This window comes from Pterocles gutturalis, unplaced genomic scaffold, assembly GCF_000699245.1.
Source record: "Pterocles gutturalis isolate BGI_N339 unplaced genomic scaffold, ASM69924v1 scaffold45863, whole genome shotgun sequence".
Taxonomy (NCBI): Eukaryota; Metazoa; Chordata; class Aves; order Pterocliformes; family Pteroclidae; genus Pterocles; species Pterocles gutturalis.
Window position 1 is genome coordinate 13,960 of NW_010124708.1, and position 27,859 is coordinate 41,818.

The following is a 27,859-nucleotide window of genomic DNA, read 5'->3' on the forward strand; positions in this document are numbered from 1 at the left end:
GTTAATTAGGGCAAAGTACAGAAAAAAGGTTTAAAACCTAGTTTGTTGCTCTTGCCTGATTTGAGTGGCTGCTTTATTTTTTGCAGTAGAAGGTACTAATGCCGTGTTTGTTTTCTGGTGGAGCTCTGGGTGGAGTGAGGTGGGCGAGGGACCGGACCAGCCTTTGCTCCGTGGGCAGGCGGTGGGCAAGGGTCTGCATTCAGAATGCAGGATCGTTATGTCCAGGGAAGTTGTGGCTTTCTGGCTATTTCCAGTGGCGTTTGCACTGGGTGTGATGAGGAATTTTGTAAAGATTACTTTTATAGAATATTTTTGTGGTTACTTTTCTAGATAAGGGGAAGGTCTTCAAAAATAATGTCTATATGTGATCTACTTAAATGAAAGCAGAATAGATACTGCCTTAGCTTATCTAGCCTTTCCTTGGGAAAACTAGCATCACTGATTTCTCAATAAATATGCTTTTTTTTTTAATTATATAATTAGGTATTTCTGACTGGATGGTCTGCACAGTTTAAATTGTAATATGTGAAATGAAAAATCTGTCTCAATTCTCTTATTTTATAGCTCAAGCTAGTATCTATTCCTGATGTATTTGACACACATTCAGACCTTTGTATGGTCTGTCATACCTACTTCTTTCAAAATTTGTGTATCTTCACCAGGTCCCTGTGTAATCTCCTTTTTTTGCCTAAATTCTTGTATCTTCCTGGCTGTCATTTGCAGAACCTTCCCCAGCTATATAATATTTTGTTAGAGGAGCGAACAAAGCTGCTCACATGAGCAACGTGGTTGCACTAATCCTTCATGCAGTGTTCAGCTAGGTTTGGTATCTCTATTAATGCATTCTAAAATGTTTTTGCCTTTCTCCTTCTGTAAGCAGAGTTGTAGGTTTTAAAGTTTAATCTACCATAGCCTCCAACTCTCTTTGCTCAGTATTTTATAGCATTTGACCAATGATGATGCAATTCTCTCTTTCTTTCTCCCTGACTATACGCTGCTTGATATTTCTTTACGCTGAATTGCACTCAGACTCCAGTTTCCTGCTGGGTCTGTGCTGTTTGTCGTCTTTTTCACGTGGGCTCCACCACGACATTTAGTTCCTTTTACATGCTGCCATGATAGACATCATCTGTCAGCCAGCAACAACGGGGGTGTCCCCTCTGCAACAATCTGCTGGGCTTGCAGGGCAATAGATCGGTCCCTCCCTGCTGCAGAACAAATCTAGATAAAAAATAAGTTACGTAAAAACTCCAGGCACTTGGTATCTCTCTTTATGTGCAGAGCTGATTGTCCTTCTCTGCTTAGTTACCGAGGTTCTGCGTGTTTCTCGCTTGTTTGCACAAAGAACAGCATGGCAGGAGGCGGGCAGAAGAAGAGGAGCCCAAAAGGACATCCACTGTGTCCTCCTTTGTCCAGCGTGCGTGCTCGAGACTTTGTTCTGATCCTTGAGCTTGGCGTGATTGGAAAATACGTATGGAAGCAACAACAGAAATAGCTGTTCTCCAGCGGGGGGATTTGGCTGCCCTCTTCTGACTGTGTTTGAGCTTTAGGCAGTCGAGCCTCTGGCTGACAGCGTGCAAACTGTCGGGTGCCGAGAAGCGGCTGTTCCCATTTTTGATTACTATGTACAGAAATAAAAGTACACTAGCTAGGGTAGAGAGAAGTGAGAGACGAGTCATTCTCTGTGTGGTAATGAGGAAAAAAATAATATTTTCTTCTCATCATCTCTTTGCCAGCTGCCGTGAGACAAGCTGTTTGCTTTGTCAGGAGTGAGTCTGGCGGTACGGTGGTGGTAGAGTATGGACTTGGAGAAGACAGCCCCCATGTCTTTGGAGTTGGTTTGGGGATTAACAAATATAAAGATGTGTCAGGTGGACTGACTGGAAATAAAGTGTAACACACTGGAGGTCTGAGGTTTTATTTCTGCTGTGCCACCAGTTCACACCACCTTCCTGTGCATCGGTTCTTTTTCAGTTTCCGCTTCACGCAGTGTAGAGACCCACTGATGTTGGTAAAGCAGCGTGTGGGTCCTAGGAACCAAATATGGATGTACAGACCAGAGGTCTCTCCTTTTTATAAAATACTAGGTATTTTTAGATGAAAGCAAGAAATAAGGCATTGTATTTACATCTTGCATTCATTCATTTCAGAGCATATAAAATGTAAATTAACAATATGTCAAGGGAATCTTTCAAAAGGGTTGCGTTCGGCCCATGTAGAGTAGCTCATGGCCAACAACACCACAAAAGCTGAGACACATAGAGTGTAGACTCATGGCAAAACTTAGTTTCAATTAAGAATTTAAAAATATGCAATTAGAGCTAGTTTAATGTAAAAATATAGGGGTTTTTTTCCTGAAATTTGAGAATCTTAAATATTTTTTCATTTTTTTTTAACTGGAACTCTCACAGCCCAAGGCTATCTGGAATTATTTGACAAAAGGCATAATGGATGGTAGCTTTTCAGAAATCTCATCTGTCTTCTAGATTTCTGCACAAATCTTTAGAAGGTTTTGGGTTCCTCATCCTAAATGAGTTATTTTTTTTTAATTATGAAGTTTTCTGGAAAAGGAAACCTGTATCTCAGCCAGCTGAATTTACAGACTTACAGCATGTACTGTTATTTAACTCTTCAGCCACGTGAGATATTTGGCTTGAGTAAAAGCTGTACGAAACTCAAAGCAAAACAGATGTCACGCTAATGAATTCAGAATAATTCTTGAGATCCCCTTTTTGCACATCCCAACACAGGAAACAATAAACAAATCATCTTAACATTTCCCTAGAGACAAAACCTGAAGATAAAAGACTTGCTTTTTCACTTGAACCAGTGAAACCATTATATTGAATTCCAAGGTACAGAGTACCTTCCAAATGCCAGGAAATACCAGTTAAGGGCAGTACTCTAGCATGGTTGTAATTTAGGTTTTTTTTAAAAAAAAAATATATATATATATAAGCTTGTTACAAAAAAGCAGGATACCTAGTGGAATTTAAATGGCCACATTTAAAAAGGATTTAATCAAGCTTTTTTGGTTAATCGCAGCCTCTCACAAGACTGTTGGGTATCTCTTAGTGCCAGTATTTAGCGCTTTTGCCAACTGTCTGAATTTTCAGGCAATCTGCTGATAAAAATAAACTGAGCTTTTGACTAGTTATAATTTGACAAGTTTTAATTTTGCATTTTAAGAAATTAACCAACTCCCTGCAGATCAAGTCCCAAGCCGTTCTGCCTTAGGAGCGGTTTCATTTCCCTGGAGGAGCAACATGTAAATCTTTGACATGTGAGAGAATCCAAACGTGCGAACGCCGAGCAGAGCAGGGTCTGTCTAGAAGAGCTGGTGTTGGTTCGGAGGCAGTGATTGATGGAGTTTGGGGGTACTTGGCTCCTGGAGCAGATGTGGAAAACCTTGTCCAGATTCAGTCACAGTTTCCTGCAGATGAGACCCATTGATACTAATATGCAAAACACCCCAGGCTCTGTCCTGGTTTTGTAATGTCCTTATAACATAAGAAACCCTAATTTTTTATTTTTTTTTTTTTGAGTATGCCTGTAAATTTTGAGTTAAACTGTTGCTGGAATTTCAGCTATGCAGTTTCTTCATATAAAGAGAGCTGCTTGTCGAGGCTTTAATGAGCCTGCACAGACCACACAAAGAACTCTCTAGCTCTTGCTGCCTTTGTTTTTAGAAACCGCTTTTTTAATTGTCCAGACTATCTGGAATGGTGTTTTCAGGTTTGACATTTGTTTGGGAAACTGTATCCAGTCTACCATAAGAAGTAAAATCTGAAGACATTATTCTTTTGGATCAGATGTAGTCAGTCCCAAGGCTGCTGCTGACAGCAGAGTGACATCATGGTATAGTAATGTATAGTGTAATATTGTCCTGGCATGTAGCCTCCTACTGCGTGCTACGAGCTCGGTTTGAAATGGTTGGTGTAGCATATTGGAGGTGTGTTGGCAGTTATTTGCATAGCATTTCTGATCATTTAGAAAAGGTAGGCAAGCAGAAAGACCACGAATGCATAATTCTCTCTTGGAATCTTTATTTTTATCTCGATTCAAGTGGATCTTGTAATGATCAGTTCTACTCCCTGTATGGGAAAAAATCATCTTTTCCGCAGCCTAAATGGTAGCATCGTTCAAACTTCTTATGTTTTCCTGTCTTTGGGCTATGACAGAGTGGTAGTGGATTCTGCCCTGCTTTAGCATTTGTTGTTTTATGTATTTGATTTTGTTCTCCCTCTTATCATGTTTTCTTTCTGCGGTAAACAGTAGCCTCTGTGCATCTCCTAGTACAACTACTCTACTCTCTCTTCTGATCTACAGCAGAGGAGCTGAGCTCACTATTTGAAAAAAAGAATTTCAGAGTAAAATCTCCGTGTTCTGGGAAGCCGTCAATACTGTCTGTGCGACTTGAACAGTGTCCGCTGCAGCTGAATAACCCCTTCAATGAGTACTCAAAATTTGACGGCAAGGTAAGTGGACCAGATGTTTTTCTCTCATATCCAGGTGGTCCCTGACCAGAAGATGATGGGCTTTAGGCACTGCTCATGTGCATTCATTTGTTCAAGCCTTAATTAGACTATAGTAGGCCATCAGTTATTTTAAAGTGATTATCCAGAAACATGCCTCTCTTAGTCCTAAATATAACGGTTCCAGGTTCATTAGAACTGTTTCTCCCATTTTCTCTACAAAATTACGCCTTACCGCTGGGCATGCCTTACCTTGCTGTGTTCTTCTCCAGCAGGTTAGTTGGGTAAACGTTTAGTGTGGCAGAGCCCTAGGACATCTCTGCAGAGCTGGTGGTGAAACTATCTGAATAAACAATTGGTTATTTGGCATTTTAAAAAAATCATATCCTGTCTAGCCCCATCACGGCTCTTGCTGAGTATTCCACAATTTCTGCTGTTTTATCCTCAAAATGCTCCAATGAGAACGGGAAAAGCCACTGTCTGTTGTGAGGGTGGAAAGCTGAAGCGTCGATAGGTCAGTATCTGGGGCAAAAAGAGGATTGAACAGTGTAGTTGTGCACAAGGACTCTGCCATGTAATGCACAGAGGAGGGTCACTACAGACCTGGCAGGTCACAGTCATTCCTTGACTACATACATTTAATATTGCTCAGAATTGTGGATAACTGTCTTTCCTTGTGTGCAGTTTAGTTACTCTGGATTGTTGGATAGTTTTCTTTGTCATAAATTCTAGAAACAGAAATACAAACACTGGTGTGATGGATCAGTGTCATATTGTTTCAAAACAATTGTAAATACTGCACAGATCTGTTTGCTGCTGGATTTGTTTGTGGAATCTCCTGTGGGAGTATGAAGTTTGAGCTTCATTACCACTGTGATGGAAGAATTTCATATTCTGTTAAGTACTCTTGAAGTGGAAAGTCAGATACGTAATTCCACCTAGAAGTATTTAGAGCATCTGTGAAATGGTAACTTTTAGACGATGAAATCCATGTAGCAGAAGCTGCCTCTGTTGTTATTTTGTACTTACTAGTGTCTAGCAATTAGTGCTAACTCAGTTTTTCAAAATTTCTCGTCTCATTAATAAATGATGGCGGTACTTGAATGCTACCAACACTAAGATGCCTTTTTTCTAAACTCAAATCTTGCTGTTCTTACGTCATGGAATTTGAGTTTGGCAAGCATTTAAATGTGCTTCCAACAGTTATGCACAGAGGAAGTGAAAAAATAAAATATTTTTATTAAGAGCAATTTATTGTAATTCAGTGGTGTCCCAGTGGGCTACCTGCTGGAATTTGTCTCTGAAACTTGAGGAACTTAAGCATGTTTCCTTCCCACTTTGACAATCCAAACTCCTTTTTGCAGCATTAAGAGGAGTTACAGCTGGCTGTCGTGAACATCTTCATGTTCATATTGAAAAGTCTGATACACGCAGCAGGTGTTTGGAGCATGTGAAGGAAACGGTGCTATACGTGTTAGTTTGAGATATTAATGAAATACCTCAGTGCTACTCAGTTGTGGTTTGTAGGGGATGGTACGCATCAACTCGATTGTGATCCAGAAATCAAAATACCTTTGTAACTCTCCAAAATAATTGAATCGGCATTTTCTTAGAGTATAATCTCGCTGTATTAATTTTAACAGCATTGTTTATATTACTCTGGTAAGTTTGTCGATAGTATGCTTATAACATTTATTCTCTGTGCTTCTGTATGTATTGTCTGCTTTTAAATACCTACCTGACCGTCTGAGATAGGGAAGAAACATTACAGTTCAGTGCTGAGTTATTTTCCTTATGTCAGTTTTGTTGTTTTGTCAGACAGCAATGTAAAACCACAAACCACCTAGCTTTTAAAGTTATTTTTAATGAAATATCATAGATCTCATATTTATTTTCATTGAGAACAGATGAGCAGTATTTTTCCCATAAATACAGTTCTTTCAGGGAATAGTGCGTGGCTTATTTACATAATTAGCAGAGCCAGATATCTCTTGGGGAAATGGTACATAATTGGGGAGAGGCAGGGGATGAGGAGGGGCTGGGGGCCTAATTAAACATGTCTTAAAAAAACCCCTACTTAATTATGTATTTACTCAGGGGATGGCAGTGGCTCTGGAATCTTTAAGATTATCACTAGGCCTTTGGTTTATATACATGTGAGCTTTAGAACACAGATTTCCAGCTTGTCTGGTGACACCCGTTCAGTGGCTCTCTGGCAGAGCAAGAGGAGAGCTCTGTGCTTGCTGTAGCTCAGCTCTTTGTTCGTGGGCGTACTCCTCTTCACTGCCTTCTGAATGGTTTTAGTTTACCACCAATTCGGCGTCCTAACTGACCTGTAATAGAATAAAACCATTCTCTTCAGGGTCCTTCCCGCCCGTCCCTCCAGCCTCGGATGCATTGCTTTCAGCTAACCAGTTCACAACGAGGAAACATTGTCTGTCCTGCCATCAGCCGAGGCAGCTTATTAAAGGGCTCACACCTCGCAGGTGTTTTCTGCCAGGTTTAGTGTCTTCTTCATAACCACGTCTGCAGTTTTATGAATTAATAAAATTTTAAAGCACTCTAATTTCTTCTTGTTCTGATCAGTTCATTAATTATCAAAATCCTAGAGAACATGGCTTGTGAAATGCAGCTGCAATGGAGGCGTTCCCTTCAGCTCAGGAATTCGGGTGGTTCTTGCCCCACAACTGCACAGGACGGATCCATGGCTTTCACGTACATAGTGAAACTTCAGCTCTTAACTAAAGACACAAAATAGGTCAACGTGGTTTTTGGCTAGACAGATGCTAAAAACCCTCTGGTGCGGATGGTACTTGTGCACGGTGTTACGAGGTTTCTTGTGGCTGATTTTGGTAACGGGTTAAAAACCAACAATTTCTCTTGTAGCAACTGTTTTAAAAATGATGCTGAAGAAAGCATGGGGGAAGGGATAATTCATGAGTGCTAATTGCTTGGCTGTTAATTTTCATAAGTGTTGATAGAAGCAGTTCCTTAAATTAAACTTTGTTTAAAATGTATCAAGGGAAATATTCCACAATGTCGGGCCTGAAGTGAAAATTAATATGAATGCTGTGGCAATTAACACGTACTGGTTAATAGCTTTTAGCAGCATTTTGGGATGATAGTCCTTAAATACATTTTTGCATGCTGCTCTTGTTTCAGTTTTGTTGGACTGTGTGTCTGGATAATCATGAACAAATGTTTTCCCCGATCTCCAGTATTAAATAGCTTTACTCAAAGAAAGTAGATAAAGACCTTAAGAAAGAAGCAATACTACTGTAATTAATATGGAAGATGTCTAATTAATCCAGGATTAAAATTCAGTGTGAAAAAAATGCATTTTTTAATTTAAATGTATTGCCCCTAAACTGAGTAGAATCATTCTCATCTAAATCCTAAAAAAGTTTGTGTAGGTTGTTTTTTTTTTTTTTAAAGCATTTGCTTATTCTGGCAGTTGTAGTGGTTTGCATACTACCTGCACTCTGCTATGATAGTTGAAATAAAGATGTTTATGGTGTTATCACTTATGTTATGTGGCATATATGTTGTGTGAAGCTGCAGGGTCGGTATGGATGCCGGGAGGCTCCTGCTGCGGTGGCACCCAGAGCCGTGCCCCAGTGCCCAGCCCCTCCCGCGGCCCCGTGCGCTTGCCTGGCACCCACCCGCCTGGCCAGGGAGGGAGACTTCTGTTTCGCCGAGATGGAAACAGTCCTTTCCCTTGGCTTTTGTTTGCATTGCTTTGTATTTTATTTTGCTGGAGAGGCGACTGTTGGGAGATGCTCACCCTGGCCCGAGGGATGGAGGAGCCGCCTCTGCTCATGCCACCGATGCTCAGGGGACCAGCATGTCCCCCGCTGGGTGGCTCTGGCAAGGCTCCGCTCCACCATTTAGATGCTGTCATGGACCATAGAGCACGAGAGTCCTTGTGTTTCCATACGGTGATTGAAATATATTAAGCTTCGCTGTTTCTTGATTTAAAGTACTTTGGCGTGTGTTTTGTTCTTTCCTAGAGGAAAATCCCTGTACCGAGGGGTAAGGCAGCAGCTCCTGGTGGTGGTTGGACACTCCCTTCTGGAAGTAACTGGAAGCGCGGACAGAAAGCTGAGTTCTGCGGCAGGAGCAGGCGCTTGCAGAATCCGCTTTCTGTAGGTGCAGCGGGGCCGGCAGTGTGCGTAGGCGCTACCTGCCGCGGGGTGTTTCCATGTGCAGGTGGTGGCTCCGGTGCCTGCAGGGACAATGCAGAGGGGCTGCAGCCACCCTTCCAGCCCCAGCCCGAGCCTGGGGGAGCAGATAAGGCGGCTGAATGTCAGCGTTGCACTGTCATCGCTGTTTGGGGACTTGAATTTTATCTCGCAATTCCAGGCATCTCACTTGCATTAAAAAATATTTTTCTGGCCTTATGCAGATTAAATTAATGTGGATCTGGTTTGATTAACTTTGGCTTGAGGGCACATTCAGTTCGCTTCTCCCTTTGCTGTACTCGCTTCTGCGTCTTTTGTTGCTGTCGATGGTGGGTGCCCCTGCTAGCCCCCGTCCCTGTCTGACAGAGGAGCTGCCGTGGTTCGGGGCTGGTGGCAGGCTCTGAACTCGCTGAAGGGAGACGGCACAGACAGCGGTGCTGCTGGTAGTGCTTTCCGAAGGACTTCGTCGTTCTGGGAAACCCTCTGCTCCCTGGCATTCCCGTGTCGGGGAGGTTTGGTCAGTACTGCCACACCGCTCTGAATACGGTGATACTTGAGAGTAAGTTCTGAAAATCTGCAAACTATGCTTCTATGTAACAAAGAATTAAATTGATTTGTTATGTGTGCGTTTAGCTACAATTCATTTTAATTGTCCTTATGAAGTTAAAAAGTATTAGCGTCAGATAAAGATTCATCACCATGGCATGATTTAAGGCTGGTGCTATAGAAAGCAGGCATGTGTTCTGGCAGATGTTTGTAGAAGGCACTGTCTCTTCTGACAGCAGTTAAAAAGTATGGTTGTAGTAATCAAATTGTGGTGCAGCATCTCAGAGGCTAGAACCAGATTGAATTAAAATAGATATAAGATTTATGAATAGCAATAGCTGTGATAAAATTTCACTACCTTCTTTAATGGGAAGGACCTTTACACAGGACAAGAATAAGATTTTAAATTGTGCCTTCCAATTCTGTGGTTTTTCTGGGTTTTTCCCTTCCCCTAGAATAAATATTATTTCCGGAAGATCATGGGATTCTCTGATCTCAGTGTTCATCGTTCTGCTGCTTGTATATTTCCGCAGGAATTCCTGTATTCACATCTCCGAAAGGAATTATACCTTGCGGTGCTGAAAATGACATCTTAAATGCCAGAGCCATAGCTGTATGGGATAAAACTTTTTATGAATTGTGTTTGGTTTTACTGAAATGAGGTATGAAAATATTTTAAACAGCTTTTTAAAATTCTGCTTTTGAGAGAGGAGTGAGATGCCTGCTTCTTGTTTCCTCACTGTGAATAACAATAAATAGATATTGTTAGAGGTTAGGACTGGCCTAATAAAATAAAGGGCACCACCCTATCTTTACTCAACGTGTAAAAATAGTAAATACAGCTATGCAGTGTTTAAGCCTTGTCAACATGAAGTTGAAAACTAGGAAATTGTGTGAAAACCTGTCAGTTGCCCTCAGCAAACGCTGCGGTTACTGCCAGCGCTGGCAAACCCGCCGCATGCTCCAAGCAGGGTGGTTTTTATAACGTTTCAGCTTCTGCGGTCTGTGTGGTTATAGGTTTGGTGAGAAAATTACGTGATAATAGTTTGGGTTTTTTAGAGTGAGTGTTTGCTTTTATGGTTTTGTGGCCAAGGAAGACCAGAACCAGGAGTTGCTGAATTCTTACATCTCTGAATCGATCCCGGGCTGATTGATGAGTGTTGGACAATCGCAGTTAGGAGCCATGAATTTGGAACGTGCCTTGTGGTGGTTCTCCAGCCCGTTGGTGGCCGATCCCTGCCGTGCCCCGTGCCGTGCCAGGGCTGATGCATTTCTGCTGTGTGAGAGCATCGCGGTGTGCTGAGCCCAGCGCCTCTGGGCAGGGTGTCACCAAAGCAGCCGGGGAGGGCAGGCGGGCGCGATTTGGGATTAGCAGATAGAACCAAAAAAATCTGTTCCCTTTTTTCTGTCCTGAGACCCTGTAGCCGGCTGTACATGGCACATCCGAGCAGCGTGGCTCCTAGTGTGCTCAGAGCAGTGACGGGGGCGCAATCCTGCTGGGGGGAGTTCAGTTCTGCAAAACGGGCATCGTGTCCAATTCACCCAGAAGATGGGGAGTTAAAACATTTCATAGACTCTGAGTTTGTTCTCTTTGAGTTCCAGCTCCTAGGCTGCACCCTGAATTCACTTTCTGTCTCCTGCGAGCACCCTCCGCATCCAGTATGAAGAGATGGCCACACGGAAACAAACTCTGACCAAGTGGCTGCAGTGAAAAAAGATGTTAATGATTTCAGTGTTATTTTTAGAAAGCTAGAGGACTGATTGCTGTTCTACCTAACATGCTATTGAACATTCAAAAATGGCATTTTTCATTTCTGCGTATCCAGGGAAAATGTTAAAATGTAATTTTGATTTTTAAATGCAGTTATGTAGAACTCGAAACGGATATTATCTCTTAAATGAGACAGCAAGAATAGGTCTGTTGACCATGAATAATTTTTGTCAGTTTTGCTATCCCGGCAGATCCTTCATTAAGCGTTCAGCATTAAATTAAAATAGAACCAGTTTCCAATAGTAATTAACTTGAGTATATTGGGAGGCCATTATTCACATTAAAGTAACCTTTTAATAGCTCTGCCTCTAACTTCACTGCAGGTAATGACTTTAAAGAGCACTTATTAAAAGAGAAATGGTAATGAGCTTTAATAAAGCAGAACAACTTGAAAATTAAGAACCATTTTCTGTGGAAAAGGATGTATAGGTGTAACTTAGATATTACATTAATGGTATTAATAATTCTTTATCCAGTCTTTTAACATTAACAGTGATTTGCAATACAATCATCCCTTTGCAAAATTAATTTTGCTATTTTTGATAAAAATGTGGTAATGTAGAGTGAAGAAAGCGTGAACAAGAACAAAGAACTTCTGTTGTAGCTGCGATAGATTGTCCTACTGCGGTTACGTGACAATTCTGAAACCTCGGTACATGCTCATCTCTCAAAATGAAATAATTAATTAAAATATATTTTCAACCATTCTGATGATGTTTGCACTTTGGAAGTCTACTGTAAACGCTACCAGAATAATTAATTATCAGCATCCTGCAGCGTGGATTCCCCCCAGCCCCAAGCAAAGGGAAAGTCATAGTTATGCATTCTCTCTTCTGCAAAAGTGTGTAGAGCCTGGTGAGTCTGGCAGCCTCTCAGAGAAGAATCATGTTTGAAGAAAATGTCTCTGCTTGGTTGTACCTATGTTTTGGAGCTGAAAGTGTATTGTAACTGAGCCCGTTAACACATTTTCGAGAGCGTCAGTCTAGTAAACGCATCCAAAAGCGTGTGCCTGTTTGTACATCTCTGGAATACTTCTTTGTGCATCATCTAACAGATGATGATGTTTTAAATTAGAAGCAATCCACTTGCTTAATAGAAACACTCATGTTATTCTTCTGACATATTATGATTTATTACCAGATTTACAAGATTAATTTTTGTTTTGTTAAAATTCTACATACCATTTTTCAGTTAAGAAATTTACTGTCATTAAAAAATGTTGTGTTTTAAGCAAAATTTATACAAATCAACTGCTTACTACCCATTCCAGTGTTCCATTCTCACTGTTCTAGTCAAAATCTGAGCAGATTCCTTAAGCTGAAGCTGTATGTTTATGAATGTCCCTGAAAAGTATAAATTGATTGCTTCTAGCGTTCCTTGAAGCTTGACATTGCAAAGTGGTAGCATCAGAAACACTGGTTTGCCTTGAAGCATGAAGTTCTTGAGGTGTATTGGCTGCACAGCATAATGCTTTGTAACCTTTTAACCCAGGGTTGTGGTATCCCCAGGGAAGAACATTTCTTAGGTGAGGCAGAAATGCTGGAACACGTTTCAACACGTTTGGTGTTGGCTGTGTAGACGTGTGTTCTGGTTATGCGTGTGCGCACACACCGGCATCCGCTCTCTACACACGTTGTTTCTCTGGATGCCTTTTACTTGTGAATTTTCAATTAGCTAATTGGTCCTGGAGTTTGTTCACCCTGCCTGAGGGGTTTTCCCCGCAGGGAGAACGTTAATACATCGGTGTCCAATGTCACCGCTAATTGATCGTCTCCCATCGCAAACGGATCAAAGGAACAATGTTGGGAGTCAGCACATCCGCCGATGGGTGGGATCCAAGGGGTTCATGTAGCTGGCAGTGACAAAGTAAGCACTTCACCTGAGAGAAGTTGTGCGTATAAGCAGATGTACAAGGTGAGTGTAAGATCTGGAAAGCATTGGTAAGACCAGAAACGTCTGGTCAGTGTGAATTTTGGGGTGTGTTTACATGCTTCATCCATCCCTAGCCTGTTCCTATCGATTTGGTGTACAGATTCTGACACTGCTGTGAAGGTGAGAAGCATAATATTAAGGATAGAACTGAGTTATTTTAATTTTTTTTGTATATTTAGGAGACTCCAGCTCAGCAGCACTAGCTGGCCGCCCATCTGGGTACAGGCGCTCGGTACCAGGCGTCTTGCTCGGCTGGGAACAGCCGTGGGCGCGGTTCTCGGTTCTGGCTGGATGGGTTCAGGCTGCTGCACGCGTGCTGATCACTGTGCTCCATCGCGCCGTTCCAGAGTACTCTTGCTCTGAGGGAAGAACTCGTTCTTTCCCCAGAAATCTCAGTGTCCTGTGGGCTGGTGTAACTGCAGTTACTAGCCTGCTTTCCTCGCAGGCACTTGTTGAGCTTTCCTCACTCCTCAACAAAGGGATGTGCTTGGGGTGGACGTGTCTTTGAGTCCTTTGGATCACCCATATCGCTGGTTTTTGTTGGTTTTGTTGAAGGATTGGGTCCTCGGTAATGTCATTGCATTGTTTATCTTATTATGGACATTGTGCATCTGTTTTCATGTTCTCTGTGAACTAAGTAGTCTAGGGATACAATTGAGTGTCCCTCTGTATGGGCAGTTGGTTACTCAGAAATTTTACGTAGCGCCTTTTCTTTCCTGAAGACATTGCTGTTGTTGTCTAGGTGTTCTTATTTTGGGGTTGGAGGTAAAGGAGAACTTGAAAATTACTTTTAAATGAAAGAACTTACTATTATATTTATCTGTCTAGAGGCAATAAATCTGTTTCAGCAGATTAAATACTGACTTCTTTATAAAACCCTGTTTTCTCAAACCTCTTATCAGCAGCACTTGGCAGTAATCACACCTAAGGAAACTTATAATTTTCCTCAAGGAGGTGACACTGACAGAATTAAAAATGAAGGAGCCCCCTGAAAAGCCAGTTCATTACAAATTAACAGTGGTCCTAGGAAAGCAGTGGGCTAAGGCGTGTCAAATAGTGATATGGATAAAGAAACCCAGCATTTGAAACTGTCAGAGATGGGAGCATAGCTAGCCTTAGAACAAATTAATCACATATTGTCAACGCAAAGTTGCATCAAATTAACACATCGGATTCCAGCATATTAATGTGAGAATGCTTTCACCTGATTATTACTGCAAACCATTGCCACTCTCTGACTGCAAAGATATAATTAAATTGCTAAATAGAAAGTGCATATAATATCTCTGCATGCATTTAGGATGCATGAGCTGAAAAGATCACATCCTGGTAAGTGACAGTTTCTATTTGTAGGAAAACTTTACTTTTTTTTCCTCTCTTATTTGCTTGGGAGTACTAGAGTATGAAATTAGAAAAGTTAGTAACGTTTGCACTCCACACAACTTAGGTGAACTCCAGGTTTAATTTGACTCGTCTGCTGTGCTGCGAGTATTTAATTAGCTCGGCTCATTTCCGTGCTTTCTGGGGGCAAGGAGAGGGAAGAAGAGACACTTTGGAGTTTTGCAAGAAGATGAGAAAGCAGATGCTAATCCCTTACTAAAGATGCTGTTGATTGATCTTAGAAAGGTTGCTGGTCAATTTGTTTAAACTTAAACGGCACTAAAAACCTGTTGAGATGGGATAGCGCTTAAATTGGACCCACGTTCGTTACACGTGCTGTGTCTGGTGACCTGGCTTTGCTTTTCAATTTCGTACTTCAAAAATCTCTCTTGACGTTGTGCGTTCATCACAAAGCGCTCGGTTTAGTTAATGTACAGGTGGATAAAATAAACTTTAAAATACCTTTTATGTCTTTAAAGCGTTGCTTGTGGGTAAGCGTTTCTGTGAGCCCTGAGCACATTCCGGGGAGGTGACGCCTGAGCCGGGCTCTAGTTGCCGCACCCGGTAGTTTCTTTGGTTAGGAAGGAACAAGTAGAAGGTGCACGTTAAGTAGAAGGTGCAGGCCTTTGGTTTTGTGGGAGAAATCGTAATTCTCTTAGAGTATTTGAATTTCAGCAAATGCCATGAAGTGAAGACCACTGTGGGTACAACTGGGAGCTCATTAAATGGTTCTGACCTTGGCCGGAGTCAGAGGATCTGAGAGTTTGATGGGAGCTCTTCACTTAGCATGGAAAAAAATTGGAAAGGAAGGAAAACAGGTGGTACAATGAAACATAAGGAAAATGTTAATGAGTGGACAGTTTGGTGATGCATTTAAATAAAAAGCATTTTTGAAGCCATGGTCATTTAAAGCAAGCTTAATGAGAATTAAAGAATTTTAAAGTAGCTTTTATAATGCACTTGTTAATCTTTTGGCTGAATCATATTGCATTTTATTCTGTCTAATTGATTTTTAGCAATTTACTAATGTCATTATCTTTCCCTTAATTACAGATCAAACCAAATGAAAAACATATTCACAAGTTAAGGATGTTAACAGCCAAAGAAATGTGGATGTGATTTGTTAGCCAATGTTTCTAATGTCTGCTGTTTGCAGGAGGATTGGATATATACATTTGACAGGCATGTTTATTGAGAGAAAAATTTCAGAGAGAGATGAGGATTTTTTTCCAATTTCTCAGAGGATAGTCCTTTGGACAATGCCTTTACTCTGACCTTTGTACTTGAAAAATAATTTTAGAACATTGACGCTAGTTACAGAGCAAGGACTCTTATGGGTCTGCTCAAGCACCCTAATATCCATAGCCAAAGAATCCTGGGTTTGCAGTTAAACGTTAAATGCAATGGGTACAAGGAAACTTCGGTTCAAGGGGCGAGTTTGGTGGCTGATGCCGAGAAGGAAATCACCTGGTGGAGAAAATGAAATCCCACTTCGTGAGCAGCCTGGCTCCTACATCACTTTCCGTCTCTCTGGTGGTTTTTAAATTGAGGGGGAAAAGCTGTTGTGATAGTGTCACCAAACACTGCAGAACGTATTTCCATATAAAAACCTTCCCAGGTAGGAAATTCCAGTTAATAATAATTTGGAGAGGAACCTGTAGTAAAACTTGAACAGATTAACTATTAAGAGTTTAATTTGAGCTCTGGGGGAAATGATCTATCTACATAGGCACAGTAAAAATGATGAGATTTCAGGCAGGTTTTACAGATGATTTTCTCTTTCTTTTTAAGAATAATTGAGTCATTTTAATGATAAGCCTTGCTTGGCTTCTTTGAATGGACTACATGTAATTAGTTGTAGCTTCGACTTTGAAATGTTTTGACAGAAAACGTATCATTTAGCTCGTAAATTTTTTCTAGCATCTGCCTTTAATATTTGTTCATTTTCTGCAACATCCAACTTTGCTACTTCAGGTCAAATTCCAGATCCAGCTCTGTTTTCTTTGTTATCTCGATTGTTCCCTTCAGGATGAGGGAGAATAATTACCCAGAACATCTTTTCCAAGCAGCTGGAGTCAAATTCCAGCTGACTGCAGCACCTGTGCCGGCGGTACCTCTGCCTCGGGCGGCGCGGTGCCGTGCCAGCCCGGGCTGCGCCGTGCCGACGCGCTCCAGAGTGCACAGGCTTGTCCTCGCAACGCTCCTGCCCTTCTGTGAGCTTCAGATGGCAATAATGCCAGGGAATGCAAAGTGTCTGGTTTAGACTAATTAGAGGGATGATTTGTGAAACGCTGGCTATTTATTTAATTAATCACCAGCACAAAGCTATAAAACCCATATTTTAAAAATCCCTGTTAGTTTGCCATGTGGTTAATAGATTGTGGCACATTAAAAAGTGACACGGTGATGTATTAAAAATGTTCCACCTAAGGTTGGCTAATGTCCTCGAGGAACGTAAGCTGTCTGCTTTATGCAACAGAAGCATAGGAGCAGGGGCTGATCTGTTTAAGGATTGAGTATTTCTGAAAACATTTCTCTTTTGTATAGCATCTGTTCATTAAGATACATCGTGGCGTATTTCTTAACTTACAAATAATGTTTATGGTGTAGTTTTAATTATAAGTTTTTGTTGAATTTTGTTATTACGAAGAATAACTCCATTCCTCAGTATTAAATTGTAATGTTTATTACTTGGTAAAACAAATAATTCTTCTAAAGTAGGCTATTCCTTCTCTTCTCTACATGGAAGCTGAGGATGGTTTCATGTAATGAATGTGGTTTTGTTGCAGCTGTAGCAATTGTATTTTGATAAATCTGAATATCTGTTTTCATTCTTCAGCAGAACTCTTGGAACTGAGCAGATAAGGGTTCAATATCCCCGGCTAGCTCCGTGCCACCGCGGCCGGTGTGCAATGCGCCCCCGGGAGAAGGGCAGCGCCAGGTCCCGTGCTGGGCTGTGCGGGGAGCGCGGGGACCTGCTCGCAGGAGGGGCTCTGCTGATGGAGATGGACTGGCTGCCTTTGTCCTGAAACTCGCACCTGTATGAAAGGAAATGAGGGCTGGGCTGCAAAGGGGACAGATGCGGGGTTTCTCCCTCCGTTCCAAATAAGATTTGTGAGAAGAAAATGATAACAAGAAATCATATTCATAGCACTGAAAGTAAAGCAAATTTTAAGTGAGTTGTGTAAGTGAATGCATGTTACGATGATTGAAATATGCTGTTGCAAGGATTATATGTCTTATTCTTTGCTCAAGACTTGCATAGTTTTATTAATTGCGGGAGTGAATGCCAGGAGGGAGCAGGCAGTAATTTGGGATACTTGATTGGGTGGTTATAGATGTAAATCATAGTTTTGAGGTGCATATAAAAATCTGTTCAGGTGGAAGCGTGGAAGGAAACTGTCCAGTTCTGGAGGTTGTGTTTCTCAGCTGTGTGTTGTATAATTAACTGGTACATTAGGAGGGGGGCTGGAATAAAACATGAGTATGTTAATGCAGCCCGGAGCTGGTGTTGTAGTGATCATTGCGATGCAGATAACGCATTGCTCATAACTGCGGCTGCCTACTGGAGCCTTTGAAACATCTGGACCTTTAATTGAAAAATAGTGTGGTGCTGTACAAAGCAGACACGCTAAGTGAAGTCAACAATTTAGAATAAAAAATAATAGTGTGTTATTTACCTTGTAGTTAAATATTCATACTTTGTTATGCTTTGTATAACAGGAAATTACTGGGTTAAATTTTTATGAATTGTGACAGTATGAATAAGATAAATTAAGTATTTAACAGTGTTAATGGAATTTTACATTGTGATCTGCTAACTCTGCAGCACAAGCTAGGGTGATGCAAAGGAGAATCCAGTCCTCAGAAAGGAACAACTTTGAAGCTTCGTTGCAAACGGGCGAGGACTGGCAGGTACAGCCCGCTCACCTGCAGCTGGTGCCGAGTCCATTCTCCCAGGGACTGCACTGGTGGTATTTTCCATAAATCACTTAAGAATAGCAAAAGTACTCATGTGGCTATAGTAATGAAAAATATCAGTACTGGCTTAACCACTTGATGGAATAAGTGGAGTTTGTATTTCGCTGTGGTACAGTGTGGTGCCTTGGAGAACACGAGGGCAAGCACTGCCCTGTACGTTCATGCAAACACCGAGACCCAGCGTTGTGCCCCTGATTATTGATATAACATTGCAACCAAACAGGCCTTTTCTCCAGATCTGTTACAATACTGTACAAATAGAATGCGCAGCCTACGTTATAAATATTTAACCATCATATCATGTTAGGTGCCCCCGCACCAGAATCCACCAGTTGCAGCTGCATGTTTCGCGGCTGGGTGGTGTGGGTCTCGGTCCCGAGGCTGATAGACGTGCTCAGCATCCTGCTTTGCTGCCAGTGTGCTCACGCTGAGCCATGTGCCGGCAGTGTCGGTGTCTTGCGCTGCACCGTGAGGGTTTCTGCCCTGTGCTTATTGAAAGCTTTGAGGATATTTGATTATTTAAAATTTAAAATGGTGACCCTTCTTTTATATTCAGCTCTTCAAAAGCTGTTTTGCTTATGAGTGAATATGGCTGGTTTATTCCCACTTATTTTGGATGAAGAAATAATTTATTATTTTTTTAAGTCAAGAGCTTAGGAAATGGTGCTTTTCAATGGTCATCTTAGAAAAATACAGTCCTTTGTATTGCCATAAACATCTGTGTTAGAACTTTTGTGTTGTAAATGCTGAGTTAATATATTTCAATTTTTTCCCCTTCGTGTATTTTCTATATGTTGTTTAAATTCATAAGTAAGTTATATTTAGGAGGTGATTGCTGGATCACATAATATATTAAATACCCTGTCACCTAAAACAAAAAACATTTCGCTGAGTTTAAAAGTGAGAAGAAATTTTATGTTTGGGAAAGGGTAAGCATTTATTTCCATTTTGTGCAGTGTTTAGCATTGTTTGCTGGGAGGTGAGTCAATGACTTGAATTAATTATAATTACTGGAGAGACATATACTGATTGAGCAAATAAAGCAGTAAGCTCATTCATGCCAAGGCCATCTAATTAAATGCTAACTTTGGGTAAGCTAGATGTGCATGAAAGATTAATTTTAAGAGGTTTTTATGACTCCCACTAAATAATGATTCGGTAAAATCTTTGCATTATATCATCAGAATATCTAATCTTGGAGCGATATAACATTCAGTCACGGAACCCTGTCGCGCAGGAAGATGCCGTAAATTGTTGTTGTTGAAAACTAATCACTTTTCTCTAGGAAATGCTTATGGACTTTGTTTTAATTTTCTGCTGTGCTGTGCAGTGAAGCAAATCAGAAGTGAGCAGGATCCAGCGTCCGTGTTTTTCTCAGTGGCTGGTTCCTTGGCTTCCCAGCGCTGTGCTTAGGGGGGAGTTGTCCTAGGATGGGCAGGCTGCACCAAACTCCCTGTGTCATGTAGAAGAATACTGGTGGTTCCCCAATAACCAGTTCAAGATTTACATCATCTGGCACTGGAGGAAGGTATATATTTTCTCGTAGGCTTTGATTATCACTGGCAATAATTGGGGAAGTAGTATCCCTGGGTGTTTGCCTCTTCAAACCTGTGTCCGCTCACAGCACCGTGTCTCCTCCAGTGAATGCAGGTGGTGAACCATCAGCTTTGCTTTGAGTGAGATGAAGATGCTACAGAAATAGCAAATGGGAATGTTCATGAGATCAGACCGTGGGAGAGCATTAGGTAGCCTTAAGAGAATCAATTAATAAAAATACTAAGAAATTTTTCTGTGATTTACTGTCTGTTTTCTGTGTATCCAGTTACTCCTGACTTCCTTTCAGGACTGGTGGAATAGAACATTTCTAACAATAAAAGCTTAATGGAATCAGATTTGTGATTTCCTAGAAAATTAACGAGATATTTTGTCAATTTTATTCCAGACTTCATTTGTCAGAATATACAGTGTCCAGTGACAAGCTAAAAGAATTTTTTGACAAATTAACTATGCCACAGGTGACAGATCAGGAAAATGTTAATTTAACAGCCCCTTTATGCTTCCCAGATTTATTGGAGGCTATTAAGGAATCTCCAAATGGTAAGGCCCCTGGCCCTGGATAGATTTTCCATTGAATTTTATACAGGAACTATTAATAAAGTTTGATGCTGCCTTTTTGAATATAGGTAATTGTACTTTATCTTCTGGGTCTCCTCAGCATTTACAGTTGGAGTACAATTTTTAGTTGGGAGAAAAAAGTAATTATGCTTCCAGTAGTGTCTGTAATCTAGTTCTTAATGATTGCTCCTAAAGCAGAGGCTCCAAGCTCCGTCTAAACCCCAGAAGTTATTGCCAGTTAAATCCAGCGTGGCCACGTCGCTGACTCCTGGCCACGGAGACTAATAATTGGATCCTTTTATTCCCTCCCACCTACAAATCCTTACCTAATGGGCTTGGCACGGGGCAGTAATTGAGCTCTGTGGGACTTCCCACACAATTAATATTTTGCAGGATCAGACTAAGAGTATGGATTCACTCCATCCTGTGGACAGGTACCTGATGCTTTGGATTTCTAGTGCCGGTTCAGAACAAATGTCATCAATTCGCAGTCAGTGCGGTGGAGTTTCCTCCAGCCCCTTTGCCCTGGCCATCGATCAGTCCAAGCCCTGACCCCCGTGGCTCTCGGCCATTCTCATGTCTCCTACCTAACGTGACGATGGATGTTCTCACAACTAATAGAAAGTCCTGTTGGCTTCCAAATCTCAGGATTCAGCCTCTCTAATATCTTATGGCAATCAGTTTTACAGCACTTTTAATTAATAAAAGTATTTCACTCACTTTTTTGAAGATCCTGAGTATAGCAGTGATGCCTCTGAGCCCTTTCCCAGTGCTGCTGGTATCGCTCCCTGTGCTGAGAGAGCCCCTGGAACCCAAACACGGGTACGAGTTACCCTGGGGCTAAATCATCACCTCTCCTCATAACGTTCATGCTGAGTGTTTGTGAGTGACAGAGCAAGGATGTCGGTGATGGAGGGAGCTTGGACAAACGAGAAGGTAAAAAGAGACTGGAGCAGGTAGGGAAGGTTTAGAGATGGGGGAGAACAAAGATGAGTTTATCTAAAACCGCACAAACCCGAAGCAAGAGCAGAGCACAGGGCAGAGCGGAAAGAGAAGCACGGTGAAAGGTCGGACAGGGGAAGTTACCATCTCGTTTGTGGTGGCTGTGAGGTCAGGGTCCCTAAGGTGTGTTTATTTTATAAATACACATTTATTGGATGATGAGCTTATAAAACAGTTTGCACGTGTAGTAGTGGCCAGTGGAGTCATCGGGTCTGTTTGGTTCGTGGTCACAGGTCTGGGGTCTGGGCTCGTTGGTCCGTTCTCTGGTTTTGTGCTGTGTACGTCGGCTGTCACCTTGGCATCGGCTCGCACGTCTGCTTGTCAGTTTTTCTTGTATTTTCCATTACTGGGACTAAGCAAGCAAGCAAGCAAGAAAAACCCCTTATTTTTTTAGCAGTTGTTGTTCTGTTGTGTTGATGATTTCCTTGGCGAGGTGTGGTCGTGGGTGTGGTGGTATCTCGGAGACTCCCGGGCACACCAACTCGCTCGTCCAAAGGCTTGTCCAGGTTTATCCACCCAAGGTGAAGGAGTGTCCCGTGTTCTGGTACGAATCCAACCTTTCCTTTTAAATTAGTAAAACCAATTTATTCTTACATTAAAAACATGGGAAGAGGAGGTATCTACACTACAAAAATGCTTTCTTAAAAACAAATTCATTTATATTTGGATGGATTTTAATAATACTTTTAGCTATGCTAGTATGAATAACTTTAATCTGTAAATTCCTATTATTTCTTTAATTTATAATCACACTGAAGGATCAAATGGTTTTTAACAATAGATTGAAATTAGTGCATGGCATTTAGCTCCCTGTTTTATACTCCCATCATAGATTTATAGTATTGAATCCTTTTATGCTATTACTTAGAATTCCGAGTGATTAATTCGAATAATACTTTCTTCTCTCAAGGCCCATGCATGTGTAGCGATAGCTGGAGATATATAGTTACATGGGGGGGGGGTTTTGGAGAGGGGATCAGGATGTACAATCTTTTGTCTGTTTAAAAGATTGCTGGTTTAAAAATGCAGTCCTGTCTGCAGTAGATTAAACATTTTTTCTTGTAATGCAAACTTTATAGATCTTCATGTTGCTATGTATTTTATGTTTTATTGAATTGTTAACCTCCATAGTGCCAAATAGATTTTTTTAATACAGTAAGTTCCAATAAAAACTAATATTAGTTAATCCTTCTTGGTTGTCTTCAAATAGCTCAAAATAGTTTAATGACTCAGTTACATCTGTGATTTTTTAAAATTCTCTTGGCAAACCAAGTACAAGCCTGAGGTTTATTTTTAAAGGTCATCTTAACCTCCACGCGAGATCGACGCTCGTCCTGGCCGCAGCTCTCTGCGTGGGCGATGTTCCCTGGGTTGGTTCCCTCGAGGAGCAGCGCGTGGGGCTGGCTGCCACCCGCGCCTGCGGTCGCTGTTTTGGGACTGTTGGCATCGCTGAGCTCCCCGTTCGGGTCTCACTGGTTTATCTGCACAGACCGCTGCCAGCCGTGGTGGGCTCTTCCTTTCCCTCTGTGCTGCGGGAAGGTGCCAGCCAGGCTCCGGGTCCCCTTTTCCATATGCCGAGTGTTTCCCGGCGTTTGGTCCCGGTGTGCAGGGCAGGGGAAGGAGGAGGATGAGGAGTCCCAAGCTGAAGCTGGAGGGGAACTAGAACACCGAAAAGCAAGTAGCCTTGGCAGTCCTGGCGTGTCCCAGCACTGGAGTGACCCGCGGTGAGACGGGCTGCGCCGGTGCTGCCTGTGCCCGGGTACCAGGGAGGGATGCTGGCCGTGGGAACGCGGCTCGGTGAGTCCTGCATGGAGGGAGGTGAGCTTGTCGAGTAGTGGTAGAGAACTACAGAAGAAAGCAGAAATGTAGAAACACGAGTCATGCTGGTATTAAATGCTGATGGAAAAATGGGTTTGAAGCTTTAGGCAGGCGTGCCAGCTCTCTTCCCCCCCCCCTTGTTCTTTTTTTTTTTGATCCTTGAAAAGTGTGGAATCTTGCAGTGAAGTTCAGACTATGGAAATCTGTGAAATTGTTGCCAAGTATTTCATGTCATCCTTACAAAGACATTAAACAGCAATAAAAGCATTGGAATTCAAACGTTCAAGCTTCTTTCAGTTTTAAGTCGTGGCAGTGTATTTCAGTCTTACCACTGAAAAGCGTTCCATCCGCGCCAGGTTTTGTATTAGCTCTGTTGTACTTTTTCTTTTATACATTCTAATGAAATATATTTTCTCGACAGGGTCACGTTGGTACAACGGCAACCAAAAAAATTGATGTCTACCTCCCGCTGCACACAAGCCAAGACAAACTCCAGCCCATGACAGTTGTGACGATAGCAAATGCCAAGGTGCACGACCTGATTGGACTCATATGCTGGCAATACACAAGTGAGGGACGGGAACCGAAACTGAAGTAATGTTCTTTCTTTACTACCTCTTGATCTCTAATTTTCTCCTCTGCAGCCTTTTTGCGTAAAGAAATGGATTTCCATGTTAATTTTTTTATAGATAAATCTTAGAGAAGCCACCTGGGTGTTCATGAGCGTTTCCTTTTGGGCAGCACATGTGCGTCTCAGTCCGTTCCTCTTTCAGTTGAGCTGCTGGGTGCTGTCTGATGATAAGCAGGTGAAACCCTGGATCTGTGAGGGGATCATCGCTTCAAAACGCTTTGTGGAAAAATAATATAAATCTTACCTCTTTTGGTGTCACAGAGACACTTCTTGCTTTGTGTCCCACCTGGTTTTTGGTTTTGTTCTTAACGGCTAAAGTCACCAGGAGGTGGAATAACCCCCAGGACCCAGGGGTAGCTCCCTCTCTGGTGTGTTCCGAGAGGAGGTACCGGGCTCTGGCTCTGGCGTGTGCGGTGCCGGGTCCTCCTACGGATTCACAGCGAGAGGAGTCGCTGCGCTGGGTGGCGGTGCGGCTTGGGAGGGCTGTTGGTGTTCTGCTGAAGCCACAGAAGAGATCTGAGCCATAGCGAGTGAGAGGTGACCGAGGGTGGAACAGGTACTGCAGAGCCGCTCCTCTGAGCCACTCTGGTTTTAAAACACTTCTGGACAATACTTCTGGCTTTGCTGGGTCACAGAACATAAAATAAGAAAATAGTTTATTATAGTTATTAATAACAAATACTAGCGAGTGGCTTTCCTGGTGCAAAGACAGTTAACAGTTGTGGTTTTTTCTCTATGAGCTGATTTTCACTTCTTTCATTTCTTGGAATATTTGAATCTTTTGTTTGGCACTGAATTTTACAGTTTGCTCTTTCAGCATTTTTCAGAAGCGTTTGAGGACTCCGTAGTCTCCTCTCCTGCTGTAGCACAGTTGTAAGGGGGAAAGGGAGGTGCTGAGAGATCACCTGAGCTGTCCTGGAGGATGAGCTGGTTTCTGGTTAGTAGACACAGGGCAACACAGAAAGGCAGCTGCTCTTGAAACAATTTCATGGATATTGTTGCCTTGGATATAGGATTTCCCTTAGCTCTTCTCAACAGACATATGAGATGTCTCAGAGGTTAAACACTTCAGTTTGATTTGTCATTTTTTTACACTGGAGAAGAAATATGAAATTATTTGCAGATGGTGCCATTTCATTTGCTGTTATTAATTTCTGTTCGTTGTATCGTAAGTTCCAAAGTGTGTCCTTTGTGTATGATCAGCTCATTTGTTAATGAGTAAGGCACCACTAATGGCAAGCGTTGGACACACGTATGTTTTTCAGGAGCACAGCACACCTCAAACGGAACAACACCCCTGAGCAGAGGTACTTCGTGAAACACCATTGCCCACGGCAAAAGTCAGCAGTGGGAGGAAATGGTTTTTTCACTGTCTGCCTTGAAGGATAGGATGTTGTGATGTGTCAAAGAGCGATCGTGACCAAGGAGGCTGTCTGATGTAATCAAATCTCAGGACAGAAATAACAAAACAGCTAACGGAGGCGTGAGTTCCCCAGAACAGCTCAACAGCAGCAGCTGGGGATCTGGGCACAGATGCTCAGAGGAAGGGGCAGAGCCCCAAGATTGCAAGAAGTTTGTTTTCTTGTGTAGTCCTTAATTATTTCTCATGTCTCCATCACCTTCTTTCAGCACTGCTGACTGCCAGTCCGTAGCAAGGATTGCTTCAGCTGTCAGCTGGTTCTCATCGTTCCCAAACAAGGAAAGAGCTTGTGTAGGCTGCACATCCTGCCTCTGCTGCTTGTTCCTGCTCTGGTCAGTTCAGAGTGTGAAAAGAGTCGGGATCGTGGTGACACTGCACTAAAGCACATACCGAGGCTGCTTCAAATCTGCCCCCAGCGCCCGCGGTGACAGCTCTGCCTGCTGGTGACACGGCTGGAGAGTGATGGGGAGGCTGTACACCCTGTAATGAAGAGAAACAGCCCCTCGCTCGTTAGGAAAAGAATACATTACAGCCTAAGTCCTTTTCCTAGAAGGTAGATGTCAGAGTGTGCAGGGAGGGACTGCTAGCTGACAGCTTCGAGGACGTTGTGTGTCCAGTTCAGCCTTTTTCATTGGGTCGTGTTCCGTTTGTCTCTGTTCAGTGTCGGGAGAGGAGGAGCCGCCGCCTGTTAGCAGCCCTGCTCCTGGCCTCTTACAGATGAACTCTGGTCAGGACCCAGGGGACTGTTCTCTTGCCAACCCCTGACATGTGCTGTAACGATTCCGCCTGCAAAAAATAAACAAAATCCCTTTCTAGGAATAAATTGTCAGATGCAAAATTCAAATAACGTTGCTGTGTTTAGAAGTTAAGAACATCTGTCAGTTGTTGTACTTCTACATTCCATCCAAAGTTACTTACACGCTCTTGAAGAAGTTAAAAATTAATTCCCCAGCAATGGTCCACTTCTTCATCATGGTCCAGAGACTCCTGAAAGTTTCCTTAACAGTATTGCAGAATTTTCAAAATTCTTAGTGACAGACATTGCTGGGTTGCCTCTTGGTTAGCAAATGTACAGCTTACATTGGTAGCAATGCATCATTGTTACCTGTTTGATATAATAAATGCCTTAGTCATGACAAGGTGCAAATAGATCACCTGGACTGAGAACTCTCCATAAAGCCCAGTTGCAACCAAAGGCTTGTGAATTAATTGAGAAAATTGCAAATCAGGTAATCAGCGAAATAATTCATTGTCACATCCAATCAATAAACTTTGTAAATCAACTCATTTAATTCAAAAAATGATCTATATAGATCAAGCGACCAATTAAACAATTAGCATACACTTTGCGATTAATTAATTTAAGCATCAATCATGCAATTAAAACTCCAAATTTAAACTGCAGAGTTGAGAAACACCCTGCCACGTGAACAGTCAGCCTGTGCTCCCTGGCTGTGGAAAACACCCGAATGCTCGCAGTTTACAATAAGAACGAATACTTATTTTCAGCTCAATATTTAAATATGACCATTTGTTAATATTAGGAAAATACGATTAATGCTCTGGTGTATATAGATGGTTATTTCCCTATGGGCTTTCGTATGTGGAAAGAAAGAATCTTAGATTTTTCTTTTGTATTTCCTTCACACTCTAGCTGTTTAAAACTTTCTGTGTTATTTAGTTCTGCTTGTTAATCTGTGCTGATTTTTAACTTTTAGTGACGGGACTTCTTACAAAAGGTAGCTTTCCTACTAACCATTGCCACTGCATTGACCAGATTTTTTATTTTTCCTGTAGTTTGTTGGGCTGTTTACCTGCCCGAGAGCGTTCCTGCTTCTCCAGCCTGCATTCAATAAACTTTTTCATGGTTGCTTGATCCGTGAAAAAATAGATGGACACTGCTTGTTTGTCTTTAATCCTAAAATGTAACGGTCACATAAATAAATAAATTTTCACAAATGGAGAAATATTACTTCCAGCTTTATGAAGTCATGAAACTTTCCCAGACTCTAGCGTGCCTTCGTCCCTGCCAGTGTCTCGCTGGCAGCTCGGTTGCTGGGGGAGTAAGGCTCGCCGCTTCCCTCTGAGGTTTTGGGGTTTTTCTGTTACCGCACGGTTATGGTAGCAAGATACGTTGGGACCTTGTTGGGACATATCTATGTACCTGCCATCAGGGGTTTAACTGTGGCTCCCGGCCTCAACCGGGGCGGCGGCTGGGTTGGCGTGGGCGCTGGTTCGGTTCTGCAGCGTTTAGCGACTGGTGGTGGTCGGCTGAACCGAGCCGGCTGTCGAGCTTCCTCCTGAATAAACTCGTGTTGTCCTTGTTCCAGCGACAACGTCAATGCCTACTGTCTCCATATTGCTGAGGATGACGGCGAGGTTGACACAGATTTTCCACCCTTGGATTCCAACGAGCCCATTCACAAGTTTGGCTTCAGCACCCTGGCGCTGGTGGAAAAGTACTCGTCCCCCGGGCTGGCCGCGAAACAGTCGCTCTTTGTCCGCATGTGAGTATGGACGGGACTTCCTCGGTCCCTGGGAAACATCTGTGTGTCCGTCCCACCTCCGCGTCTTTTTTCTTCTCTACTTTTCGCCATCTGAGTGTCG

At 42.3% G+C, this 27,859-nt stretch overlaps 1 protein-coding gene across 1 annotated transcript in view; it reads left to right on the plus strand.

Annotated features, from left to right (window-relative positions):
- Nucleotides 1-27,859, plus strand: part of MAPKAP1 (mitogen-activated protein kinase associated protein 1) — a 40,139-nt gene that overhangs the window by 4,827 nt on the left and 7,453 nt on the right. The window contains exons 3-5 of the mRNA XM_010078324.1: nt 4,330-4,478; nt 23,623-23,795; nt 27,583-27,759. Coding sequence (XP_010076626.1) covers nt 4,330-4,478; nt 23,623-23,795; nt 27,583-27,759 — 499 coding nt within the window. The remainder of the gene's footprint in view (nt 1-4,329; nt 4,479-23,622; nt 23,796-27,582; nt 27,760-27,859) is intronic.